Source organism: Aythya fuligula, chromosome 6, assembly GCF_009819795.1.
Source record: "Aythya fuligula isolate bAytFul2 chromosome 6, bAytFul2.pri, whole genome shotgun sequence".
Taxonomy (NCBI): domain Eukaryota; kingdom Metazoa; phylum Chordata; class Aves; order Anseriformes; family Anatidae; genus Aythya; species Aythya fuligula.
The window spans coordinates 13,988,491-14,011,808 of record NC_045564.1 but is presented as its reverse complement, the minus strand read 5'-3'; the positions used below and the strand labels follow the sequence as shown (position 1 = coordinate 14,011,808).

Sequence of the window (23,318 nt, the reverse complement as noted above, 5' to 3'; positions counted from 1 at the left end):
TTTTATGGGCAGTTTGACTATATATACTTCTAGTATATGCTTTTTAGTTCTGTTCTTTATATTTAAGCGCCATATCTATAAGCAGAGTTACTCCAAGACATTAGGTCGTCCTCCATAGTACAGCAACCTAGAATTATGCTCAGCTATTAAAACCTCTTCCCTGTTATGAGATGAGTTAGTGGTGCAAATTTAATCCTGCTTCAATGAAAACACTTAAAACAGTTAGCAGTTCTTACTGTGTGGAAAAACTGTCTGAAGTGACCTGTCCTTATAAGGTTCAGAATCCATTAAAGTGCTAGAATTTACCGTTAAACTACAGCAAATGTCATAGCTAAGTTGCATTTCTCTTATTTTCCCTATGTTGCCTTAAGATTCATGTAGTAAGCTTTTCTTTATTCTAGTAACTGTAGGTAGAATACGGTATGAATCACATTCTGGAATACCAGAATTTAAAGAAAAAGCCTATTTACCATAATTGGATTTTGCCTAGTGACCACTTTTCTGATCATGAAAAATTGCCTTCATTTGGATTCAGCATTGATAACCCTCTCTTCAAGCCTTTAAGTCAGTGTTTGGTGCCATTTCTTCCAGTACTAAGCTTTTTAAAATTTCTCTTGTAAGCAGTACCTTAAATTTTCAGAAATGTCTATTGCTGAACTTCTTTTCTCATTCTTCATTTGCAAGCATTCTTGCAAATTGCAAAACTGTTACTTCAGTGCTAGATTTATTTTTAATGGTCTTTCAGGAGCATTTTGTGGAACCATTCAGCAGAAAGGCTCGACAGGAAAATCTGCGGTACAACAGTATGCTAAAGCAACTTAATAGTCAACACACAGCTACTCTGAGACAGTGGAGAGCAGCCCAGCTTTACTTGCTCTCTGAACGTGGTCCTTGGTCAGAAATGTAAGAGCAAAGTTCTTTGAATCAAACTGTATGTGACGTTTGAAAGGAATTTTCTCAATGATTTACTCACTATTTCGTATGGTTAGAACCTTGTCAAATTGACTTGGATAGCCATTCTTGAGATGTAAAGTTAATATTGAATTAATGCTTGATAATGTTTTCTGTATTTTAATTATCAAGGTAAGTTTGAAGTACAATGTTGAGCTGTTACCTGGTTGCTAGATTTTTTTGCCAAGTGACAAATAAAAAATTGCCATTTTTATACATAGAGCTAATTTCAATTTAAAAGATTACAGTTTGCCTGTCTTGTCTTTTGGGTGAGCTCTGGATAGAGATTTTTTTTTGTTATCTTCTAATAGTTATTAATAGAAAGTGTAACCAATTTGCTGCGTTTCAGTAGAAACTAAATACTGCTTACAAAATGCTTTAGGATGATAAAAGCCACAATATCAAATTATAGTTAAGATGCAGTTTACTGCTTCTGTGCTTTGCAGTCTACTGATGGGGGGGGTGACTTCAGGATTTTTCTAAATACGTATTCTTTTGTAATTAATTCATTCATAGTTGTTTTTTAACCTTTTAACTGTTTTTGTGGATATTCATGTTTTCACAGGAAACAGCATCCTATCCACTGGAAACTTTCAAATGTGGAAAATTTTTCACGTATGAGACTAAAACTAGTGCAGAATTACAATTTCAACTCTCATCAGGATGCTAGTGACCTGAGAGATAATTTAGGTAATATTCTACTGTATTTACTAGCTTACACGGTTTCCTCAGTCTTCACTGATAGATCTGTGTATTTAAGAATCAGTATATTGTAGGTACTTAAATCATGATTTGTCTTTATTTTTCCTATAGTAAAATGTGTAACATAAGAGAGGTGCTTTGACCTGAAACAGCATCTTTCCCTTGGAAAGAGTACTTCATTTCCTCTTGCTCATTCAAGTGTGTATTTTTACTGAAGGAAAAAATAATTAAGAACTCCTTTGCTTTAAAATAAGCAGTTGCATACCTTTCTTGGGTAGTCTTATTTTTTCAAGAAAAATAAACAATGAGATCAGAATAAGTAGGCAGTATTGTTTTAAAAACTTTAAACATTTGATTAAAATGTGTAGGTATGAACTGTCTTTTTTTTTTTTTTTGAAGTGTACCCAAAAGCTGTGTTGTAATCTTTTCTTAAGATGTAATGGTGTAATCTTTTCTTTAAGTTAGGGTTCTTGGATATCAAGATGCAAACAAACAAACAAACAAAGTCATTTAAATCTCAGTCTTGTAAACCCAAGTTAGCAAAAAAAAAAAAAAAAAAAAAAAAGTGTATTTCCATGAAGCCTGCATGCTGTAAGAGTGTTTGACAAAACACTACAAAATATTTAACTGGAAATGTCCGCATTACAGTTGAGTTTAAAGTTTTTCTGAGGTGTTTCTGTATTCTTCTTATAGTTAGGTGAAATTCATAGAGGAGGGAGAGAGATAATTGACATATGTAAATATACATATGTAATGATACACTTCGGCATTCAAATTTGATTCTTTTCTGAACTGTACTTTTACCAATTAATTTGACATATATTTCAATGTAATTGGAGGAGCATTTTTGAAATGTTCTGCTTGCCTAACAGACTTCTTCATTTAAGAAATCTGATTACTTGTTACTCAGATAAAAACAATATTCAACAGTGGAAGATACACTCAGTAGTTTAACTTTCCAAAAATGCTGTAGCAAAAAAAAAAAATCTGAGCTGATGATGCATCTATTACAATAGGTGTGCACCAGACACAGCCCTCTAGTGAGTCTCTACTTCTGGAAGTGGTAAAGCAAGTGAAAGTGAGTGACTTGGAAGATGATATACTTGAACTACCAGAGGAAGACACAACAGCCAGTTCCAGTATGTAAGTACAGGGGCACAGAACAGATGAAATTTGTTCCCGTGCATCGGAAGTGGGAAGGAATGGGAAGCAAATTCTGGAGTTGATTAGCATGCAAAACTTCCCTCTTTGCCTGTTCTTAACAGTCCAGTTCAGGGCTCTGATAATTGTGAACATTAGAAAGCTGCTATTGGATTTCTTGTTGTAAACAGCAATACATGAAGAACCTCAAGGAAGAGAAGTTCTGAGTGCAGAGTACTCAGATTACGGAGAAGATTCTTGTGAGGATTCATCAGTGATTCACTGTCCACAGTTCGTCTGATGCCGCAGAGTTGCTGAGGCTTTCTATGATGTACATGTACCTTGGTTATAACTCTCAAGAAATGGTCTACCCCGCAAAGCCATAGACCAGAGTGGAACCAGCTCTTGCCTGCAGGTGCTAGAGCTGTTCTATGTGGCACCAGCTGTATAATGTGGATATTTGCCTAACTGCCCTTAATGGAGAATACCCTGATTCTCATTCAGGGAAGAAGGCCTGCTGCACTTCCTTCATGTTCTTTTGTGTTCATGGTCAGGCAGAAGGAGACGGCAAATGCTTCATTCCAGTAACTCCAGTTACTGGATGCATGAAGTTGTGCATATGCTTGTGTGTGTATGCAGTTTGAAGTCTGGTAGAGACATGGCTTTTTTTTTTTTTTTTTTTTTTTTTTTTTTTTTTTTTTACTTGGAGTGATACTTCAAGGGGAGTCAAGTTCATTGAGCATCAGACTGAAATAGCAAGCCTGAAGAACAAGACTAAAAAATACCTAGTAGTCTAGTCTGAAACATTCAGGACTGCTAATGAAAGTAACTTAATATAGTCATTTATGATGTACTTGTAATGCACTTCAAATTTGATTCTTCTCTGAACTGTGCTCTTGCCAAGTACCTCAGCAATTATATTATCTACCCAACCCCATAACACTTAGTGGTATTTTTGTAGGGATGAGAAGGATGAGCAGAGTCAGAAAGAAAAGCTAATATTGTCTGAAGACTGTGAACTCATTACGGTAATTGATGTGATACCTGGCAGACTGGAGATCACTACCCAGCACATCTATTTCTTTGATGGTAGCCTTGAAAAAGAGGAAGGTAAGTGTGATCGATAGTTCCTTCTTTACAGTGCAATTCAGCATTCTGTTTTTAGTAAACTTGATTTTTGAGAATGAGTGCCAAACTAATTGTGAAAATAAATGGTGAGGATCTGTAATTAATATTCCTCTTGGGGGTCAGAGGTCAGCTGATGACTTCAGAATCAGAAATCTGGAACTATACATACTGACCTGTTAAATTGATTCAATATTCTTAGCATTTCTTTATTAAAAAAAAATAAATAACCTGTGTGCTGACTGTCTAGCTAATGAACAAAATGTGTCATTTCCTCTAAGTTGTTTCTTAAATGGCAATTATGTTCTACATGACAAATGTTTCACCTGTACATTGATTAAAAAGTTCTAGTAAGTGATGATTAAGAAGTAGTAGTATGTAAAAATTAACACGAACTTTAATGGAATATGCATGGCTAAGTATGAAAACAGTGAACTGAAACATTTGACCAATAGATGTAAAGTAAAAAAAAAAAATAAAAAATAAATAAAGAAGAAATCGATATATCAAAAAGCTGGCCTTTCGGAAATTCTATCTACAAAAATCTTCTGTTTGAGCCCAACTAAGAAATGAAAGGGGTTTTGGTTTATGTTTTTGTCAATACATTTTTAAAGTGTCTTCGACCAGAATGCAAAGACATTCTCCATCCCATTAGATATTTTCTGCTGTCTCAATCTTTCAGTAGAAAATGAAGCTAGGAATATTTTCTAGCAAAATGGTTAACTAAGCCATGTATAAAATTTGCTCTTTCTAGGGTGATTGAAAATAATACTGCATTGTGTGTATATGAAAAGTTTTTGATATATTTCAAGTCAGTAATCAAAACGTTCTTCCTAGGGGTTGGTTTTGATTTCAAATGTCACCTTTCTCAAATTCGAGAGATACATTTGCGTCGGTACAACCTGAGGAGGTCGGCTTTGGAGATCTTCCTTATGGATCAAACCAACTACTTCCTCAACTTCAATAAGGAGGTACACATGTCCCAAATTTCCTTGATTTGTGTTATTAGCACAAGTGTCAAATTTTAGTTCACTGATTGTATCTAGTGTGAGTCTGGTGTCTTTCATAATACTAGAGCATTAATAACAAAATATTTGCTAGATACAGTCATTATGGGAAATCAGACTGCAGTCTCTGAAAACCTCAGTCTGGCATCTAGAAACTGAGTAACTGAAAGGATGAATAAAGCAAGACTTTCTCCTGTCTCTTTCTCCTTAATAATACAGAACTATTATTCAACCAAAGTTATATCAGTAATAATCTAACTTTAAGCCCACGCATCTTAAAAAATAATCTGAGTATATTAATTACAAAGTAAAAGAGCTTTTATTTTACCACAACATTGGAAATCATTGGTATTTCTGTATTCCATAGCGTAGGATTAGTGACCTTTGTGTTCCTCTGCATTACTCTAAGTGATCCATTGTGGAACTATCAGAACTTAAGGTGATTTACGTACTAGTAGGTCAGTTTAAGAATAGCTGCTGTAAAATGGCTGTTTAAATAAATAAATCATTGTAGTAGTTTGGTAGGGAACATATCAGTATGGTGTAATTTTATTTGAACAGCAGTCTTCCTAGAAGAGTTCCATGGGAATAATTTTTTTGGTGTAGCATCAATAAAAAAGAAGTTACTTCATAAAGTATACTGCCTTTATATCCTGAAATTGAAGGTTGTTATATCTATACACACCAAAGGTTTATACAGCAAGAGACAGGAGTGCTTAAAAGTGTAACCGCGTTCCATTTACTTCACATTTTAATTAACAGAGCAATTGTTTAATTGTCAGCTTTAATTTCTAGAACAAATATTTCTATGCTGTTTTCAAACAGGTAAGAAACAAAGTATACAGTCGAATATTGTCCCTGCGCTCTCCAAATATTTCTGGAACGAGATCTCCACAGGAACTCTTTAAAGCTTCAGGTTTGATGCAGGTATGAGACTTGAGCATAAACAGTCTAGGGCATTCCTCTGCTTCTTGAAGGAATCCTGGAAGGTTCCAGAGTTCTGAGTGTTTTTTTCAGTATTTTAGATGGCAATTGCCAACTTCCGTACCCTCAGTCCAGTATCTGAACTTTAACATGCACATTTTTAGAATTGCTGTGTTTTGTGTTTGCAGTCAGTGAGTTTATGCCATGGTAAATGGATAGAGCTCAGCTCTGATGTGATTACAGCAAGTGTTCCAACAAGAATGGAGAATATGCAGCAGACTTTCTTCTGTTTTTAGTCCATGGTTCTTAATGTACATTTTGGAACTTCTCTCAGTACCCGTGCAAACAATGTTCCCTGCTATCTCTTCATTATAAGGCTTTCAACAAAGCCTGTGTGAAGATTGAGTATGAAGTATGGTGTTAAAGGAATTGGTAACTTTGGTATAATAATAAAATGTCAAAATGTCTATATTACCCTAAACATAGATAATTTATCTAAATAGATTAAATATATTTTTATTTTCCATCTGTTTATGACATGATCATGGTTTTCTCTGAGGGAGCTTTACAGAACAGATAAAGAATATTAGGAGTACTTCACTTTTTCTTCACTTTTTTTTCTTGCCCAGGGACATGGGGTATCATGTTGCATACCTAAGTAGAGAAAAACATTTTCTGTAATGAAACGTCTCCATCATGCTACAGAAAGATTTTGAGACCTTCTGAACACAGCCCTGTCTGTTCTTTAGTTTAAAATACAATAATAGAACAGAGGAGCAAGGATACTAAATTTACAAATTCCTGTACTGCTAATCAATGGGAGAACAATTCATAAATAAGCTTTGACCTTAAAACTTTAATGGATTTCAAATTTCTGTTCTCCTTTTTCTCAATACCTGTTTTACCTTCTTTCTCTTTGTTTCTTTCACTTTTGTGTTGCTTCCACTTTTTTATTCTGGGGCAGCTAATTGACAGCTGCATTGTATTTTACAACAGAACTGGTATTGATCACAGACACAATTTCAGTGAATTTCAACACAATCAATGCATTTCAATGAGATATAATGCTTCAGTGAAATGCAGTACGATCACTGAATCAAAGGGGAAATAAAATCAATTATGAGAAATTTGAACATTCATACCATATTTATAGACTCGTGCCTTTTACTTGTGAATACTATCCCCTAGCAGATAAATACTGACAAGACGTGTATTTTGCAGTAGTAGTAGCTTTGATATAATGACTTCCGTGGTATCTATTTTTTCTTTTTGTCCTTCAGAAATGGGTGAATAGAGAAATATCCAATTTCGACTACCTTATTCAGCTGAACACAATGGCAGGACGAACTTACAATGACCTTGCTCAATATCCTGTGGTAATTAAAAAAAATTAATTTTTTAGTTTTAGCTGAGGGAGTGCACTTTTCCTGTTTTTAAAAGAGGGATCTTTAATCTGTTTGATCTTTGACTTTACTTTTTTCAGTTCCCCTGGATTTTACGAGATTATACTTCAGAAGAACTGGACCTGAATAATCCAGCAGTCTTTAGGGATCTGTCCAAACCCATAGGGGTGGTAAATGAGAAGAATGCTAAGGCTGTGAAGGAGAAGTATGTATCTGAAAGCTTATATTTCTGTCTTTTCTGAGACTCGAGGCTAATAATATGTGTAAATAAATAAAGTGTTGACACTAAAATTTTTAAAAGCTAGTTTTATAACATCACAGATGGTTTTGCAAAGATTGTTGATTCTTGGTTCCTGCTGCATTCAGATTAGTTAGCTTATACAGCACTGAAAGGACAATTTACTGTTGTTTCTCAGATGTGGAGATGAGAAACAGTATGTAGAGATGCTCAATTTAATGGTCCAGCAGTTTGAAGAGACATACTGTGTCCTATATCTGTTTCAAGATGAGGAATGTGAAATCCTACTGATGAGTTGAGCTGTCTGTGCTGAAAGGTAGCACTGATCCCTAGATCTGTGCCTCCTGTTCTTTCTTTTTTTTGAGCATAGATTATTATCTTTGAAATAAAATATAACTCAGTCACTTCCAGCAACTCCTCTGTAGGTAGGAGTGACAAGTACTTACATCCACACATCAGTGTAGCTATCCTTCCTTTTTGCTAGTGTGAGGAGTGAGTGCTGTCATACCAGATTGCATTTGCCAGGCTGCTTGCAAAACCATCTTTTTTCAGAAAACTTTGAACACAGAGCATTTTCTTTGAATGATGAGGGTCTATCCCTGACTGTAATGAAACTAGTCTCCTAGCAGTATGTTTAGCTGTAATTTCTCTTTCTGGCCTTGTGATTTAAAGAATATATCAGCCAGATGGTGGCACAGTGCTGTAGAGAGTTTGCCAGTAGAAAAGGAAAATAGGCATGAGTGTTAAATAAATCTCTTCTCTGCATCCTGAGACAATCACACATGCTTGTTTTTTGTTTTTTTTTTAATCTTGCAGGAAACTCTCTCAAGTCCTTTTTCAGTAATAAATATTCAGCCTTATTCATGTGTTTCTGTTTTTTTTTTTTTTTGGTTGTTTTATCTCTTATGTACAGTCATGCTAAATCAAGCTTGTCTTGCCCTTTATCCAGTTTCTGATGGCTGATAGCAAATGCCGAGGGAAGAGTATAAGAATGAGTATGAAAAGGGTGATCCATCATCTCATGTACATTTCTGTCTTTCTGTAGTCTTTTGCTTGGGGACTCAGAGACAGAATTTGAATTCTCATGTTTAATAGAACGTGATGTATTTTCATCTTACAAATTCCTGTGATCATTTCTTTTGAATCCTTTCCTCCAATAGGTACAATCCATGTGTATACCAGCTGTAGTGCTCAATTCTATTTATGGTTATAAATATTTTCTTTATTGTTTTTTTTTTTTTTTTTCAGATACGAGAATTTTGAGGATCCCCTTGGGATGATTGACAAATTTCACTATGGAACACATTACTCAAATGCTGCTGGTGTTATGCATTACCTCATTCGGGTAGAACCTTTCACAACACTTCATATCCAACTTCAAAGTGGAAGGTATACTGTGAGCATGTAAACAGCACCTGTATTTTCTTCCTTATTTTACCAAGAGGATGAATGGCCTGATCTGAGTTCTCTGACCCCCCGCAGGTTTGACTGTGCTGATCGACAGTTCCACTCTATTCCTGCTACCTGGCAGGCACTCATGGATAACCCCAATGATGTCAAGGAACTTATCCCAGAGTTCTTCTACTTCCCAGAGTTCCTGGAGAATCAAAATGGTAAATAGATTGCTCAGAATATTCTGCATAGAACTCTCTTCTTGTATTCTTCTGAAAAGAAATACAAGCAGTTATGAATGCCGTGGAACACTCATTATTTAAGTTTTATAATGTATTTGTGTAAATTACTTCAGTCATCACACTGGCTTCAAACTGTTTAGTGAGACACCAGTTGCATTAGGCAGCAGCCTGAACGTTGTTTAAAACTTAAGATTGGGATCTTAAGGATGGCTAAAATAGTGTTGTCTGCCTAATGTAAAAGATCAGAAGTACTCATTAGGGTATTTAAAAATGAGAAAGTTAACAAAAGAGTTCATACTGAGCAGATAGTGGAAGTTAGTGGAGATTAATTAGTATTTGTTTTATTGGTTTTGTTGCGTGATAGTCTGGACATCTTCAAAAGTGAGGTCTCATACTTGTTCCAGGCAATTGGTGTATTTGCTGCTTTTTATTGTTACCTACCAATGCAATGTTAAGTCACTTGATTTTAGAGCTATGTAAGATTCCAATACCCATCAGAAGAAGGATGTGTGCATGTGGAGAATAAGCTGTTTCAGTAACATGTAATGTTGACTAGAAAGACAACATTGCATTCTAGTATAGGACTCCTAGCTATTTTTTTCCTCACATTTAGTGCATAGGAGAATTGTTCTCCCTACTAGATGATTTAAAAATAGATTTGTGTGTTTATGCTGCTGATAATTTTGTCTGGTAGCTACAGTCTACTGGAGTTCTAAGTTATAAAAATTTGAAACACCTAAGTCATGCTTTCAAAAGTTATTTAAATATTTAGAGTTATTCTAATGAAAGCTGGTGGGATTTAAGGCTTAAAAGCCTTGATTCTGCAATAACTTAAACCTCTAAGTAACTTCATAGCTGTGAACAAATACTCTCTTTTAAATATTTTGGACTCTTAATCCTGGTAAAATAAAGCAAGTGCAGATATGTTTAAAGTTAGGTGTGAAAATGATTAATGTTACTTTTGAGATTGGCACTGCAGCTTTTAAATCATTTGAGTGCTTTGGTTAACTTACGTTTCACTTAACATTTTAAAGATTCATAGCAGAACTTAGTCTCCTACATCAGTAGTAGGGTTATTGTAGATTTATATAAAGAATTTTTCAATATCCTTCCCATGCATTGAGAAAGAACCCTTTTAATCTCTATAAAGAAATAGAGATTTATTTTATTTTATTTTATTTTTTTTTTAAGTATTTTGTAGTAACAAAATTCTCCAAATTATTCATTAGGTTTTAACTTGGGTCAGCTTCAAATATCCAAAGAAGTGGTAAATGATGTTGTTCTCCCCAAATGGGCCCACTCTCCAGAAGACTTCATTTGTAAACATAGGAAGGCTCTGGTAAGATGATGGTTATGCATCTGAAATAATGATAAAGAAAGTATATCTACACATTGTCACTGTGGCTCAAATATAAAATACTTGGACTACGTTTGAACTGGAGTTGGTGTTGAATTTGATGCTACAAGTATCACTAGAATTTTCACTTTAAAGTCCTGTTCATGTAAATAAAATGCTTGAAAGGAAGGAAAAAAATAAAGCCTGAGGATGCTAATGATTTGGGAGTTTGCTGCCTGAGGAGATAAAATGCAGAATTAGGTGTTTTTGGGTGACAGGGCTTTGACATCTTAGATGTGCTGCTTTGCTGTATTAAAGTTCCATCTTACATGGCAGTTAGTGCACTTAATGCATATATATATTCTAATGCTTCTGCTCTATATGCTAGTATATACCTAGTTTGTAAATACTCTTAGTTTAGGAATTAAATCTTTTTCACAGAAAATAGTAAATACTTCAAGAAGGGAGCAGACTTTTCACATTACAAGAGTGTTTTTTTCTTCCAGGAATCTGAGTATGTTTCTGCTCATCTTCATGAATGGATAGATTTGATTTTTGGCTACAAGCAGAGGGGACCAGCTGCAGTGGAAGCACTCAATGTGTTCTATTATTGTACTTATGAAGGTACAAAGCAGTATGCTTTTCTGTCATTGTCATCAGAGTTGTGGGGTTTCAGTATAAGCTACAGAGGACTTGATTTGTGATCATGCCACATAGTAGCATATGGTAAAGCAAGAGAATTATGGCTGAAATGTGGCAGCATAACTTATAATTTGTTATCAGACACCTAGAATATTTGATGCTTTGATCAGAAGTTGTGAACCTAAAATGTTAATAAAGGTTTTAAAAGAGGGGACTATTTCAAGTGCTTGTGTTTTGTTTCTAAATGTGATGGGGACTTTTTGTTGTTGTTGTTAGCTCTTCGTTCACTTGACTAAAAACATTTGTGTGAAGGGGTTTCTCATGGATTGGGGTCAAGGAAAAATGTATAAATAAATAATAAATACGTTGAAGACGCAGTCTATTAATACCAAAATTGAGTTTTGGGTGGCTTTTGTGTGCAGTGTACTGCATACATGAAGTATATTAAATCCATGTGGCAAGACAAAGCCCTGCAACTCTTGCACTGGCAGATATACTTAGAACTCCACATGCAGAGTAGAGTTTTCAGATTGTATTTTATGTGGAGGCATTGTTTGGAGGCTTTCTTGGGGGAAAGGCTGAGAATGCTGCAATTAATTTGTTTTGTTACATTTGTTTGCCATGTCTTTGCTCAATATATTGTTTAGTTTATGTTTCTTTTTTTCTACCCTTCATCTTTCTCGTTGTGATCCAGGGGCTGTGGATTTGGATGCTTTAACAGACGAAAAAGAAAGGAAAGCTTTAGAAGGAATGATAAACAATTTTGGGCAGACTCCCTGTCAGCTGTTAAAGGTAATGCTGTTTGTTCCTTCTCAGTCAGATCTTTGAGGTTAAATCCAACTGAATTACAAAGGACTTGTAAAAGATAATGGTTTGTAATTTTAAGAAAGTTAAGTCTTTGCCACATCAACATGTATAAGGGTCACATTGACGGAAATTTAGCATAGCATTTTCACAGAAATTAGTATTCTTTCAGGAAGTGAATTAGGTGCTTGTCTGTTTTCCTGTTGATTGTCAATAAGATTCTGAGTACCATGTATGACTTGAAGAATTGGTAGATTTCTCTAATTTGATTGTCTAATTTGATACTCCTTCAAATGTCTTCTAGGAGCCCCATCCTCAAAGGCTGTCGGCAGAAGAGGTAGTGCAAAAACTAACTAGAAGTGATACCTCTACTCTGAATCTCTTCCAGCACCTCACTGAACTGAAGTCATTCTTCATAGAGGTAGACACATTATTCAAGATTGTCTAAAGTCTAATCTGAAACTTGTGATCTACTTGAAACAAAAAGCAGTAACCTAGATGAAAACAAACTTACTTCCTGTTTGAAGGAAATATTTTTAAATACAATTTTTGTCTGCCTTTTTAGTTAGCTTTGTAAAAGTTGATATATTTGTATCTGCTGGCACCTTGTTTAAGTATTGAGTTAGCCAGCACTCCATGAAAACTAAGAACAACACTGGTGATATCTGGAGGCTCACTGAGTTTGGTAGCTAAATTCACTGATTTGGGACAGAGCCAGGGTTTAAGCTCTGGTATTTGTTATGCTCTATACCTGTATGAACTGAGCATGTGTATCATGTCTAAGAGTACGTTACGGGTCTGGTATTGATTCCAGAGGCTTTAGGTCTTACTCTTTACAGGTTCTGTATTTGTCCCTCAGCTCTTGTTTATAATTAGACCAAAATCATGTCATTTCTCTTAGGGAATCAGTGATGGTGTCCCCATTGTCAAAGCTGTTGTCCCCAGGAATCAGTCACGTTCCTTTATGTCCCAGGGAAGCCCAGAGATCTTGGTGAGTTACACGTGTTAATATTAAACTTGGAGACTGACAGCAGTCAAAACAAATAGGTGCATTTTTTTATACAAAGTTTTTTTTTTTTTTTTTTTTTTCATACAAAGTTTGTAGAGAAATACTTTCTAACTGTTCCTGTTGAAATGTGTTCCTTTACCTATGATGAACATCAGCTATCAGTTAAAACTTGGTCTTCTGGAGAAGTCAGACAGATTTGTTGAATGGCATTTAAGTGCTTATGAGACATGAGAGTAAGTAGTGGTGAGGTGTATTGTAAGTTGTCTACCTGATCCACTTCCATAATAGCAATCAATCTCCTAATGTAAAGCAGTCCGGCTTTAAAACAACAGGGTTAGTTATTAATGACACCATTACATTTATCATTATTTTCCAATCCATATCTTAAACTGTGCCATGTCTGGCATGTGCACACTCCAAAGGCTTATACTGTTCCTAAAATTAAACTTCGCACTGCCTAATACAGGCTCTGATACTATGGCATATGTCCAAATGATGAAAGGAGGGTAGTGTTGGCATATTTATGTCTATATGCATGGTCTGCATAATGGCCCCTGTGCAATAATATCTGTGTTTTTTAGGAAATAATACTTTCTGATGTTCATATTTTGTAGGTCAAATTCATTGTCCTGGCTTCATGTAGTATGTTTGTCGCTTGGAATCTGAAAACATCTAAAATTCTCATTGTATTTTTTCTAAATATATGATGAAAATAATCTTGAATATTTCAACTTCTTCCTTGCTTTCTCAGAAACAGAGCTGTAGTACAAATTTTTTTTAAAACTACCTATTTTAATATGTTAACTATTACTGGTGACTATTTCAAAGAGAAGAAAAAACTTAAATGATAGAATCGTAATTAAATGTTTGGGGTTGGAGGGCATTGGTTGGTTGTTTTTGTCTTTTTCTTCTTACAAATCAGCTTTCTTTGACCTGTCTACAACATGCAGTATTTTTACTTGGTAATAAGTACCACATGTGGATTATAATCTTTGCAAAGGAAAGTAGATTTGCTTTTTTGATCCTTCCTTGTTGAAGCTACTTATCTGAGCTGGACTTTGTTTTAATGTGCAAGGGTGTGGGGTGTTCCTTTTTTTTTTCTTAGTGGTGAACTCTCAAGAAGTCTGTGCTTTTTTGTTTTTTGTTTTTTTTTCCTGATGTAAGCTCCAATATCAGAAAATAAGTCTCTGGGTTTCACCGATTTTAATTCTATGAAACTTTTTCAGGTAACAGCAAGTCTGAATTGCATTATTGGAACCCATGGTTGGCTACCTTATGATAAAAACATCTCCAACTATTTTACATTCATCAGAGATACCACAGTGACAAATCCCAAGTAAGCAAATGGTGGCGATAGGTACAGATGAATGCATCTGTGGTAACAAAATACAGTAATTGTCTGATAATCAATGGACTATACTGTTTTCATTGGCCAAGTTTTCAGCTAAGAATATATCTTCTAATGTTCAACAATACTAATGTTCGAGTAAAAAGTCCTCTAAGTAGCATTTCAGGGTTCTCAATTCTTAGAGCTATTTCTAATTCTATTTTTTCTAGTTACCATATCATAAAAACTCATCTTGAAATCTGAGATGAATATTCTTTGCACATTCTTAAACTGTAGTGAAAGCACGGCACTTTTGTATTTGATTTTTGAGAAAATTCTTTTTTTCTTTAATATTCCAATATTTGCTAGGGACATGAGTTATCTGTACAGAATTAAATGACTGAAAAGATGTAAGGTGAAATCTGGTTTCCACTGATGGCAGTGACAGTTTTGCCATGGATATCGGGGGGCAAAATTTCACCTTTATTTATGTATAACTTCTTCTAAAGATAGAACTTATTACTTTTGAAGGATATAAGAGGTGCAAGATAACTTGATTTGAACTGAGTTTAATTTCAACTGCTCATCATTTGCCTACAGAACACAGCGCACCATGAGTGGTCCTTTTGCACCTGGGCTGGAGATCACCTCTAAGTTGTTTGCAGTATCGCATGATGCAAAACTCCTCTTTAGTGGAGGACACTGGGACAATAGCATCAGAGTGACATCTCTTACAAAAGGAAAGCTGATCGGACAGCACATCAGGCACATGGGTTAGTACCTCTATAGTGAAATAAAAGGTTTTATGTTGGAAAATAGGAGATTTTTTTTCTCAGGAGTAGTCAGGCATTGGAACAGGTTGCCCAGGGAGGTGATGGAGTCACTGTCCCTGAGGGTGTTTAAGGAAAGGTTGGATGTGTTGCGTAGGGACGTGGTTTAGTGAGTAATATTGGTGGTAGGGGGACGGTTGGACCAGGTGTTCTTTGAGGTCTTTTCCAACCTTAATGTTTCTACGATTCTATGTATTGCACCGTGACTTTTGTCCTTCTTGATCAAATTATACTCAGTGCACCTGGGCTGGTAGGCATAGTGGTCATAAAAGAATGGCAATGTAACAACAGAGGAATACTTAAACTGTAATTATACACATATATTTGAGTATGGCTTTTTAGTAATTGTAGTGATGGTTTAATATAGTTTCAAAATAAGACTTCCTTTTTTAGGTAACAAACATGTTTAAATCATGCTGGTACATCTGGTTGTGTAATGGTGTCATTGGTTGATACAATCTCATCGGTCCTTATTGCAGCAGAATGCTTCATGCTGGCTGTAAAAGAGGATACATTGTTGACATCTTGTGTGCTTTTTGTCAAATTGTGGAGAAATTAGTCTTAAACTATATCAACTTCTTGTTATCCTTTCTTTGTCTAGATATTGTGACCTGCTTGGCAATAGATTACTGTGGAATCCATTTAATTTCAGGCTCCAGAGATACTACCTGTATCATATGGCAAATAGTTCAGCAGGTATGTTGTTTAGGCATACTCTGAGAAGCTGTTTCTGCATGCTTCTTTTGTTTCATTGTTTTGCTGTGATGGTTTATTGATTTCCTTTCTGCCAGCTTTGCAGGGAAAAATAGCCCATAAAACCTGATTAACTTAGTAATTTTGTTAGTCCCATTATCTTCTATGTTTGAAATATTTACTACATACATGAGTTACTATATAGCTAAAGTACAGTAACGCTGATCGTTCTTTGAGGTTACTTTGCTCTATTTAAAGGCACTATCAAAGATTTCACAGGTTATTTTCAGGATAGGCTAATATCATCCCTATTGTACAGACAGAAGAATGGGAGAACAGAAACACTGCTTGAGACTACAGGAATTAGAACAAAGGCTAAAGCAATGCTTATAGTTAGGGATTTTTACATTTCTAGGCTGCTGTTAACTGTAATAGTTGCATTTTAACATTGTATTTTCTCTGTGGGAAGTACTGATGCATGGTAACCAGGAGTTAGCAAAGATATCACTAATATGTTACATGAATTTACATAGGCATTTTAGAATTCTTTGATATTGTTTTCACCCTGTGAAAGAGGTTGTGTGATGCATGTGTGTGCTTACACTCACTGTGAGGTATCTCTGTTGTTATGCATTTTAAAAGTTCATTTCTGCTGCTTCATGCAAGTACAAATAGCATTAATTGCAGAATGGGCCTGTTACATGTTATGGACAGGACATTTGGTCATGTCACCATGTTCTTACCACTGAACCTGAAGTTAGCACATTAAACCATATGTGGTACATAACTGTGTTTAGTGGATGCATGCTGTGAAAAGTTAGCTGTCTTTTATGATGAGAGTATTTATAGTTTTTTTCAAGACATATTCTGTACTTTGTACAAAATAGTGCATCATCAAAAAGGCAAGACCTAAGTGCTTAAAACAGATTTATTTTTTTTTTTCCTCAAGACAGAATAAGTGTTAGAAACTTCATAGTTTATCTTTTCAGAGTGAGTTGAATGATGAGTCCTTCTCTGGAGATGATTACCGTTTAGAATTGTTTTGCTTTAGTATTTTTAATTACTTTTTTATTTAGTGGATATATGTGATGTTTTATGTATTGTAAATTCTTCTCATGAGAGTTTTATCTTGGTCTTTACAAAGTGACAGTAATGTTCTGCAGACTGCAACTTCTGTTCTACTTCTCTGCCCTGTATTGTCTCTTCTTTCCCAGCTCTTTAATCTGACACTTGTTCTGCATTTCCTGTATGCTTCAGGATTTCAGGACTTGGTTGGCAGATTTCTAACACACAAACTAGACTGGAGAGTTCTCTGCAGAACTCCTTTTCTGTAAGCACAGATCTTGCCTCAGAACTGGTCTGAGAATGTCTTTATATGCTGAGAGTATGCTTACTGGAACAAAAGTATTAAATTGTTTTGACATCCTGCAGTCATGTGAGCAGTTAGCTTACTATTTTTAATGGGCATTATTGCAAGATTTCTATTTTATATCATACTAGCAGCAGTCACTTAGAAGTATTATTTACTTGCTTTTCCCCTAGAAAATAGAACAGTTACTTTCATTTTTAAGCAAAAAAATAGCTAATCTCAAGGAATATGAAACCTATGAAGGCAGTGCTTAATTCTGTGGTAAGCTGTAAGAATTGAATAAGCCCAGACACATGGACAAAGAAAAAATAGGTGGATGGACAAATGACTCCTGTTAGGACTGCTTGCTGTGGTAGTTGCACACACAGTCATCTAAATAGCTAGAAAGAAATCAACTAAGTAATTCTGTCGTTCACATCCACATAGTACCTGTATGTGCATTCATTCCTTGATTTCAGTAAATAAGACTGCTGACATAAAAGAATAAATTGAAATTGGAATGGGTGAGTTGTGCTTTTGGTTTTGGCCTATGTCAAATATACATATCGCACAACTAATGCTGAAGATACCAGAAACTTATTTTTGTTTGTCCTTCAGCTGCAAGAGAATGTGTCATTGCACTTTTTGTTACTCTCAGGGAGGAGTGCCTGTCGGCCTGGCACCTAAGCCATTACAGATCCTTTATGGGCACACTGATGAAGTTACGAGTGTTGGCATCAGCACTGAACTGGACATGGCAGTGTCAGGATCCAAGGTAAGAATTTTAATACTTTTCCCTTCTTTGCCATTTCTTTGATAAAATGGTAGAGCACGTTTGAAGAATAATACCAAAAATGTGACTATTTCACATTGTTTTTTCTTCAGCCTTGCACATCAAGAACATATGTGCCATCTCCCTTGCTGCCTACTTAAATCAATCTGTCTCAAACAGTGCTCTACACAGCATAGGCCTCAGCTACCCATGTTGTGCTAGTTTGTACAGATGAGCTTTTAAGTGTATGGACTTATTTGGAGAACTTAACCTTCTCACAGAAACAATTCTGTGACAGCTCCTTCCCTGCTTGCTTAACCTTGAAGGCTCTTTGCAGCTTACTCAAGCTCTGCATTTCTGTACTGAACTGTCAGGCTTCTGAACTCTGTAATGCACATAATGCCCAGTCATAAATGTGGCCTCTAAAACGGCTGATTTGTTGTCTATCCTGCCCCCTTGCTCTGTTTGCATTTGTTTTTACATATGCCTATAGTACATGGCCTTGAGGGGGAAGGATTCCTCATGCAGGGTTCCTAAAGCTCAGAAGTCCTAATCTCCAGTTAAGATTTTAAGTACTTTAAAAATAATTCATTTCTATTTAAATACTCATTGTATCTGTTACGGTAACTTACTTCAGAGGTTGTTGCCAAAAACTTATCTAAATTTGGTCTCTGCAGGATGGGACAGTTATTATGCGCACTATTCGGAAAGGTCAATACATGAGAACTTTGCGACCACCTTGTGAGAGTTCCCTCCTGCTGACTGTTCCCAATCTGGCTGTGTCCTGGGAAGGCCATATAGTTGTTCACACCAGCATAGAAGGAAAGACCACTCTTAAGGTACTTAGCTTCATGGAATACCTCTGTTTCTTTTGCTGAAGGTTTTAATCATAAATGTGCGTGATTTTACCCTCATTATTTCCTTAAAAAATGAGGCTTTTTTGATCATGACATGTTTTTTGTTTGTTTGTTTGTTTTAAGTTTTGCTAGCCAATTTTAGTGTAATTTGATGATAAGGTAAATCACAGACATACTGTGCTCCTGTATGTTTCACAAGAATCTCCAAACACCTGCAAGGCAGATGCCCAGGCATGCACTAATTAATCATCCTGTGAGAGCTGTGTTGAAATGCAAAACTAGGAGTTTTGCAAGTTCCACTACTCACAAAAACAGAGGTTCATAAGGGGAGAAGTAAGTTGTAGATGCAAGATGCTCAGGGACTACACCAACGTTTCTTAGTTTTGGATTGGAGAGACACCTATAAGGTTTGCTATATAGCTTACTCTGTCTATTGAGTGGCTGTGTAGTTGTTCTAAGTGTAGAACTGTTATGATTTCTGTGAGAATGGGAATTTTCCTGTAAGACAAATTTATTGGATATAGGTATTCTAGCTGCATTGGGAAGACTGGGGAGAGATGAAACACCAAGGTGTTGCCAGGCTGGAAGAACTTCAGAAGGTCATGTTAGCCGTGTCTTCAATCCATCAAGAATTTGTTGCCTTGTCCAAGAAGTGCTTCCAGCTGTAGTTTGACAAAATCAACTTGTTTCCTTCTGCTTTTCAATTCAGGGTGAGGTGAGGGGGCTGAAGATAAGAGGGCTCTTTCCTTCTTCCTTAACAAAAAAACACCAAAAGACAAAAACACCTGTCCATTAAGTCCATGGATGTTTCCAGAAAATTTCGAATTGATTACATTGATAGGTAGGATGTTGTTATGTTACCTCAAGAGGTAATGAAAAGTAACTTCAAAACTTTCCATACAGGACCAGGTATACGTACATGTAAGACATGGGCTCAGTTCTCATATCACTCAACAAGCAAGCTGTTGTCAGCGATATTATCTGTAGGTTACTGTCCAAGTCGACTCTTATCAGTGAACTAAATATACAGATAATAAATTTTTAAGCCAACCAGTCCTCTGTGATATATTTATTTTTGATTTATTCAGGATAAGAATGCATTACATCTCTATTCTGTCAATGGAAAGCATCTGAGTTCTGAGACTCTGAAGGAAGAAGTGTCAGATATGTGTGTGACGGGAGAGTATATTGTGATGGGCAGCTTACAGGGATTTCTTTCCATACGGGATCTCTACAGGTAATGTGCAACCAATGAATTGATTGAGATGCAAATAGAGAGGTTCATTTAGAAATGGCTGTTGTAATATTGATTCTGCTTGGTGCTATAGGTGGTAGCAATTGCTTTTTTTCTGTGTTCCTGAAGAGGAAAAAAACAACAACAAAAAACACCTAAGGGGAACTAAGGTGGGAGAATGAAAAATGAGAAGTTGTACCAGTCTACTTTCCTCCCACACATATATCCCAACCGTAGACCTGTTGCTGACAAAACTTAGAAAGAGCTGTGTCTAATGCAGGCAACTTGTGGTTGTCCCCGTGTCTGGTTAGTCATTGGGAGCTCAGCAACAACTTGGTATCATGATCAAACCTTGTATAGTTCTGCACTGCTCTGTAGAGCTCCATTGGTTCTCAGAATGGGGAGTGATCTTTGTCACTTAGGCAGTTGTAGGACTAATGTTACTGATCTTCCAGTCAGAGTCTCTTAATTTTCTGACTTAACCTGCTGTGTCCCTTCTTATTATTGAAGCTGTATTCTGAGGTATGATTTGAGCTTTCTGTAAAAGTTCATAATAATCAGAATTGCAAACTGGATCTTTGAGAAACTCTTTTATAGCACGTCCTATGATCTGTGATCTCAACTGCAATGTGATTCTTTTCAATATGAAAAAAACATACATAATGTACTTTGTCTCTTGTTCATTTCAGCCTGAATCTGAGCATCTCCCCATTAGCCATGCGACTGCCAATTCATTGCATTTCTGTCACTAAAGAGTATAGCCACATCCTTGTTGGCTTGGAGGATGGCAAGTTGATTATCGTTGGTGTTGGCAAGCCAGCAGAGGTAAAACCCACCATCAAGAACTTTTTCTACCGAACAGTGGGAAGTTCACTTATTTCTGCTTTCCAGCTGAGCAAGAGGTCTCCTCTATGGCAGGGTAAATTTAAGAGCAAGTTTCAGTTTTCAGTGGGAAAGAAATAACTTTTGAGACTGCTGTACTGAAATTTCTTATAAAGAATCAAAGATATATAGGGATCGCAGATGGGAAGCTCAGCTGGACTAACTTGCAGACTTTATCACTGACATCTGAATAAGCAAAATCTTAGTAGCTATTCTCTTCTGTATGTGATAGTGTTGTCAGCCACTTTCTGATGAAACAATTTCCAGAAGAAAAATGGAAACTAAAGAGAGCAAGCTTATTTTATTTTTTTTATGGTTTCCATCAGATGTCCTTTAATATGCATTGACTGACATTGGGGAAAACAAATTACTTGCTGTTAAGAGTGTCTAATTGTAATGCGTAAAGAATTACTTGTGTAGGTTCCCCATATGCTCTGTGCTCCATATGGTGAATATAAACTTGTTGGTACTGCATATGCAATATCAAATACAGAGCATACATCTGTCAAATAGCTATGCCCATTTTTTCTTGTGCAAAACACAGGTTTTGCTCTAAGTACTTCTTGTCATAACTTTCAAAGTGCTTTAGTTAACTTAAACTTGCCTCTCTTTATAACTTGATTTCCATTGTGCTGCAGTGTATTTACTTGAAATTGTGGTAACCGCTCTTGCATGACCTTTAGTACATGCCAGAAGAGTTTGTCCCAATTTTATAGTTGGGTTGTAAAAACAGAGCAGCTTTATTTATCAGTGTTTGAAAATGTTTTAGCTAGGAGATATGCTGTTTAATATTTTAAAAAGGCTTCATGGAATGGTAGTCTAATCTTGGTTGCAGCAAGTAGGGAGGGGAAGTTTCCACTGCCTTCCAGCTGGACAGTTTTTTCCTACTGTAGAGTTGATAAAGAGCTGCTTATGATGTTGTTAAACATATGTTTGTAACAACAGCTTTAAAGTCACTTTCACTTCTGTTTCCTAATCCATAGAAAATATCTTTTGTAGGCTGAAATGTATGTATTTCATTAGACTGAAGGCTTTCAGCTCTCTCCTCTTCATTTCTTAATCACATTTTTCTAACTGTGAAGAAGGTTTTGTTTCAAGGTCTGGATTCCTTTTGTGAATGTAGAGGTTTTCCAACAACTTTTTTTCCAGGATTTTCTGTTTATAACTCAGATGATCTGCAAGCTTAATATCCATGTAAATAGATTATATATATATTTATATACACACACACATATATGAGGAACAAAATTATGTCACAGATTTTCTAGTTTTCTATAATGGCATCAACCAATATACTTGCAAAGTGTGTGTGTGGGGGGGGGGAGGGGTATTTATTTATTTATTTGTAGTTAGGAATTAGAAGAATTTTATCCTTATACAGAAGACACTTTAGTTTTGACTATTGATGGTGATACTGATCCATAGGGTTAAAAGGAAATAGCTTGTTTATTGTGCACAAAGTGAAATGCTGCTTGGTGTTAAGATTGGCCTTTAGTCTTTCTGCATCAACAGACAGCAGCCACTATGAAGTAAAGTATAATAAATGTTTTTGTGTTTTTAACAATCTCTTAGCTGTTTGGGATGTTGCAAAAGCCTGTGGGATTATCACCTGTAAGCAGCACTGTGCCTTTTCTACAACCTTGCTGCTGTGATGATACGGTTTTTAAGCAAGTTTAGCCATAGTACTAACTGTTGGGAATGGTTCTCAAGCTTGTACTGTTAAGGCATGCATCTTGTTTATTAAATTGCAAGGCATTTCATAACCTAATCAGCTGCCAGGTTAATTGCTACTAGCCAATCATAAGTTCTATACTTAATAAGTGAATTAAATGTTTCTTATAAATTGTTGTCAGATGGCAGATTCACCAGGTGCTGGATTTGATGGCTTCTGGTTGCTTGTTATCTATGTTTACTTACGGGATATTCAGTATGAATTATTTCTGGTTTAAATTTTACTCTGAGCACTTCACCCAGGATCTTTGGAAGCTGGTGTAAATTTGAAACCAGGAGATATCCTTTGTTTTTTCCTTCCTTCAATCTGTCATAACTGTCCTGTGATACTCCATCACTTGAAAGAAATATTCAAGGATCAGTTTTGGTGATCTTTTCCTTTTAAATTCTAGCAATTTTCTGTTTGAATTCTCTAAAATAAAGTGTCCTTTCTGCTAATTTGATTCATTTTTTTTGACATTAACCTCTTTTTTTTTCTTTCTTCCAATCAAAATATCTAAACTCAACACTGTTTCTAGGGTGTTAAAAGTTGGCTAAGTATTGAATATGCATTACTAGGCAATATCCCTTTAGCAGTTCGAAGTCAAAGACAACAGGGATTAGTGTTTTGTCTGTTGTTTGTTGTTGTTTGTTTTTTTTTTGTCAGTCCCAAGAATCATTCCTAAGTGTAAACTTTTGGTTTGTTTTTTAATGACTTTTGTTAGTGTAATTTTGTTTATGCAGTACATT

General features: G+C 35.8%; 1 protein-coding gene across 2 annotated transcripts in view; it reads left to right on the top strand.

The window, feature by feature from the left end:
* NBEAL1 (neurobeachin like 1) overlaps positions 1–23,318 on the top strand; it is a 79,697-nt gene that overhangs the window by 54,898 nt on the left and 1,481 nt on the right. For both annotated transcript variants that reach the window (XM_032189861.1, XM_032189862.1), the window contains exons 33-54: positions 746–903; positions 1,517–1,641; positions 2,670–2,796; positions 3,755–3,903; positions 4,756–4,889; positions 5,751–5,852; positions 7,130–7,225; positions 7,333–7,457; positions 8,739–8,879; positions 8,973–9,103; positions 10,354–10,463; positions 10,967–11,084; positions 11,797–11,894; positions 12,211–12,327; positions 12,808–12,897; positions 14,142–14,251; positions 14,843–15,015; positions 15,674–15,768; positions 17,772–17,888; positions 18,563–18,724; positions 19,831–19,979; positions 20,666–20,801. In XM_032189861.1, the coding sequence (XP_032045752.1) occupies positions 746–903; positions 1,517–1,641; positions 2,670–2,796; positions 3,755–3,903; positions 4,756–4,889; positions 5,751–5,852; positions 7,130–7,225; positions 7,333–7,457; positions 8,739–8,879; positions 8,973–9,103; positions 10,354–10,463; positions 10,967–11,084; positions 11,797–11,894; positions 12,211–12,327; positions 12,808–12,897; positions 14,142–14,251; positions 14,843–15,015; positions 15,674–15,768; positions 17,772–17,888; positions 18,563–18,724; positions 19,831–19,979; positions 20,666–20,801 (2,763 nt within the window). The remainder of the gene's footprint in view (positions 1–745; positions 904–1,516; positions 1,642–2,669; positions 2,797–3,754; positions 3,904–4,755; positions 4,890–5,750; positions 5,853–7,129; positions 7,226–7,332; positions 7,458–8,738; positions 8,880–8,972; positions 9,104–10,353; positions 10,464–10,966; positions 11,085–11,796; positions 11,895–12,210; positions 12,328–12,807; positions 12,898–14,141; positions 14,252–14,842; positions 15,016–15,673; positions 15,769–17,771; positions 17,889–18,562; positions 18,725–19,830; positions 19,980–20,665; positions 20,802–23,318) is intronic.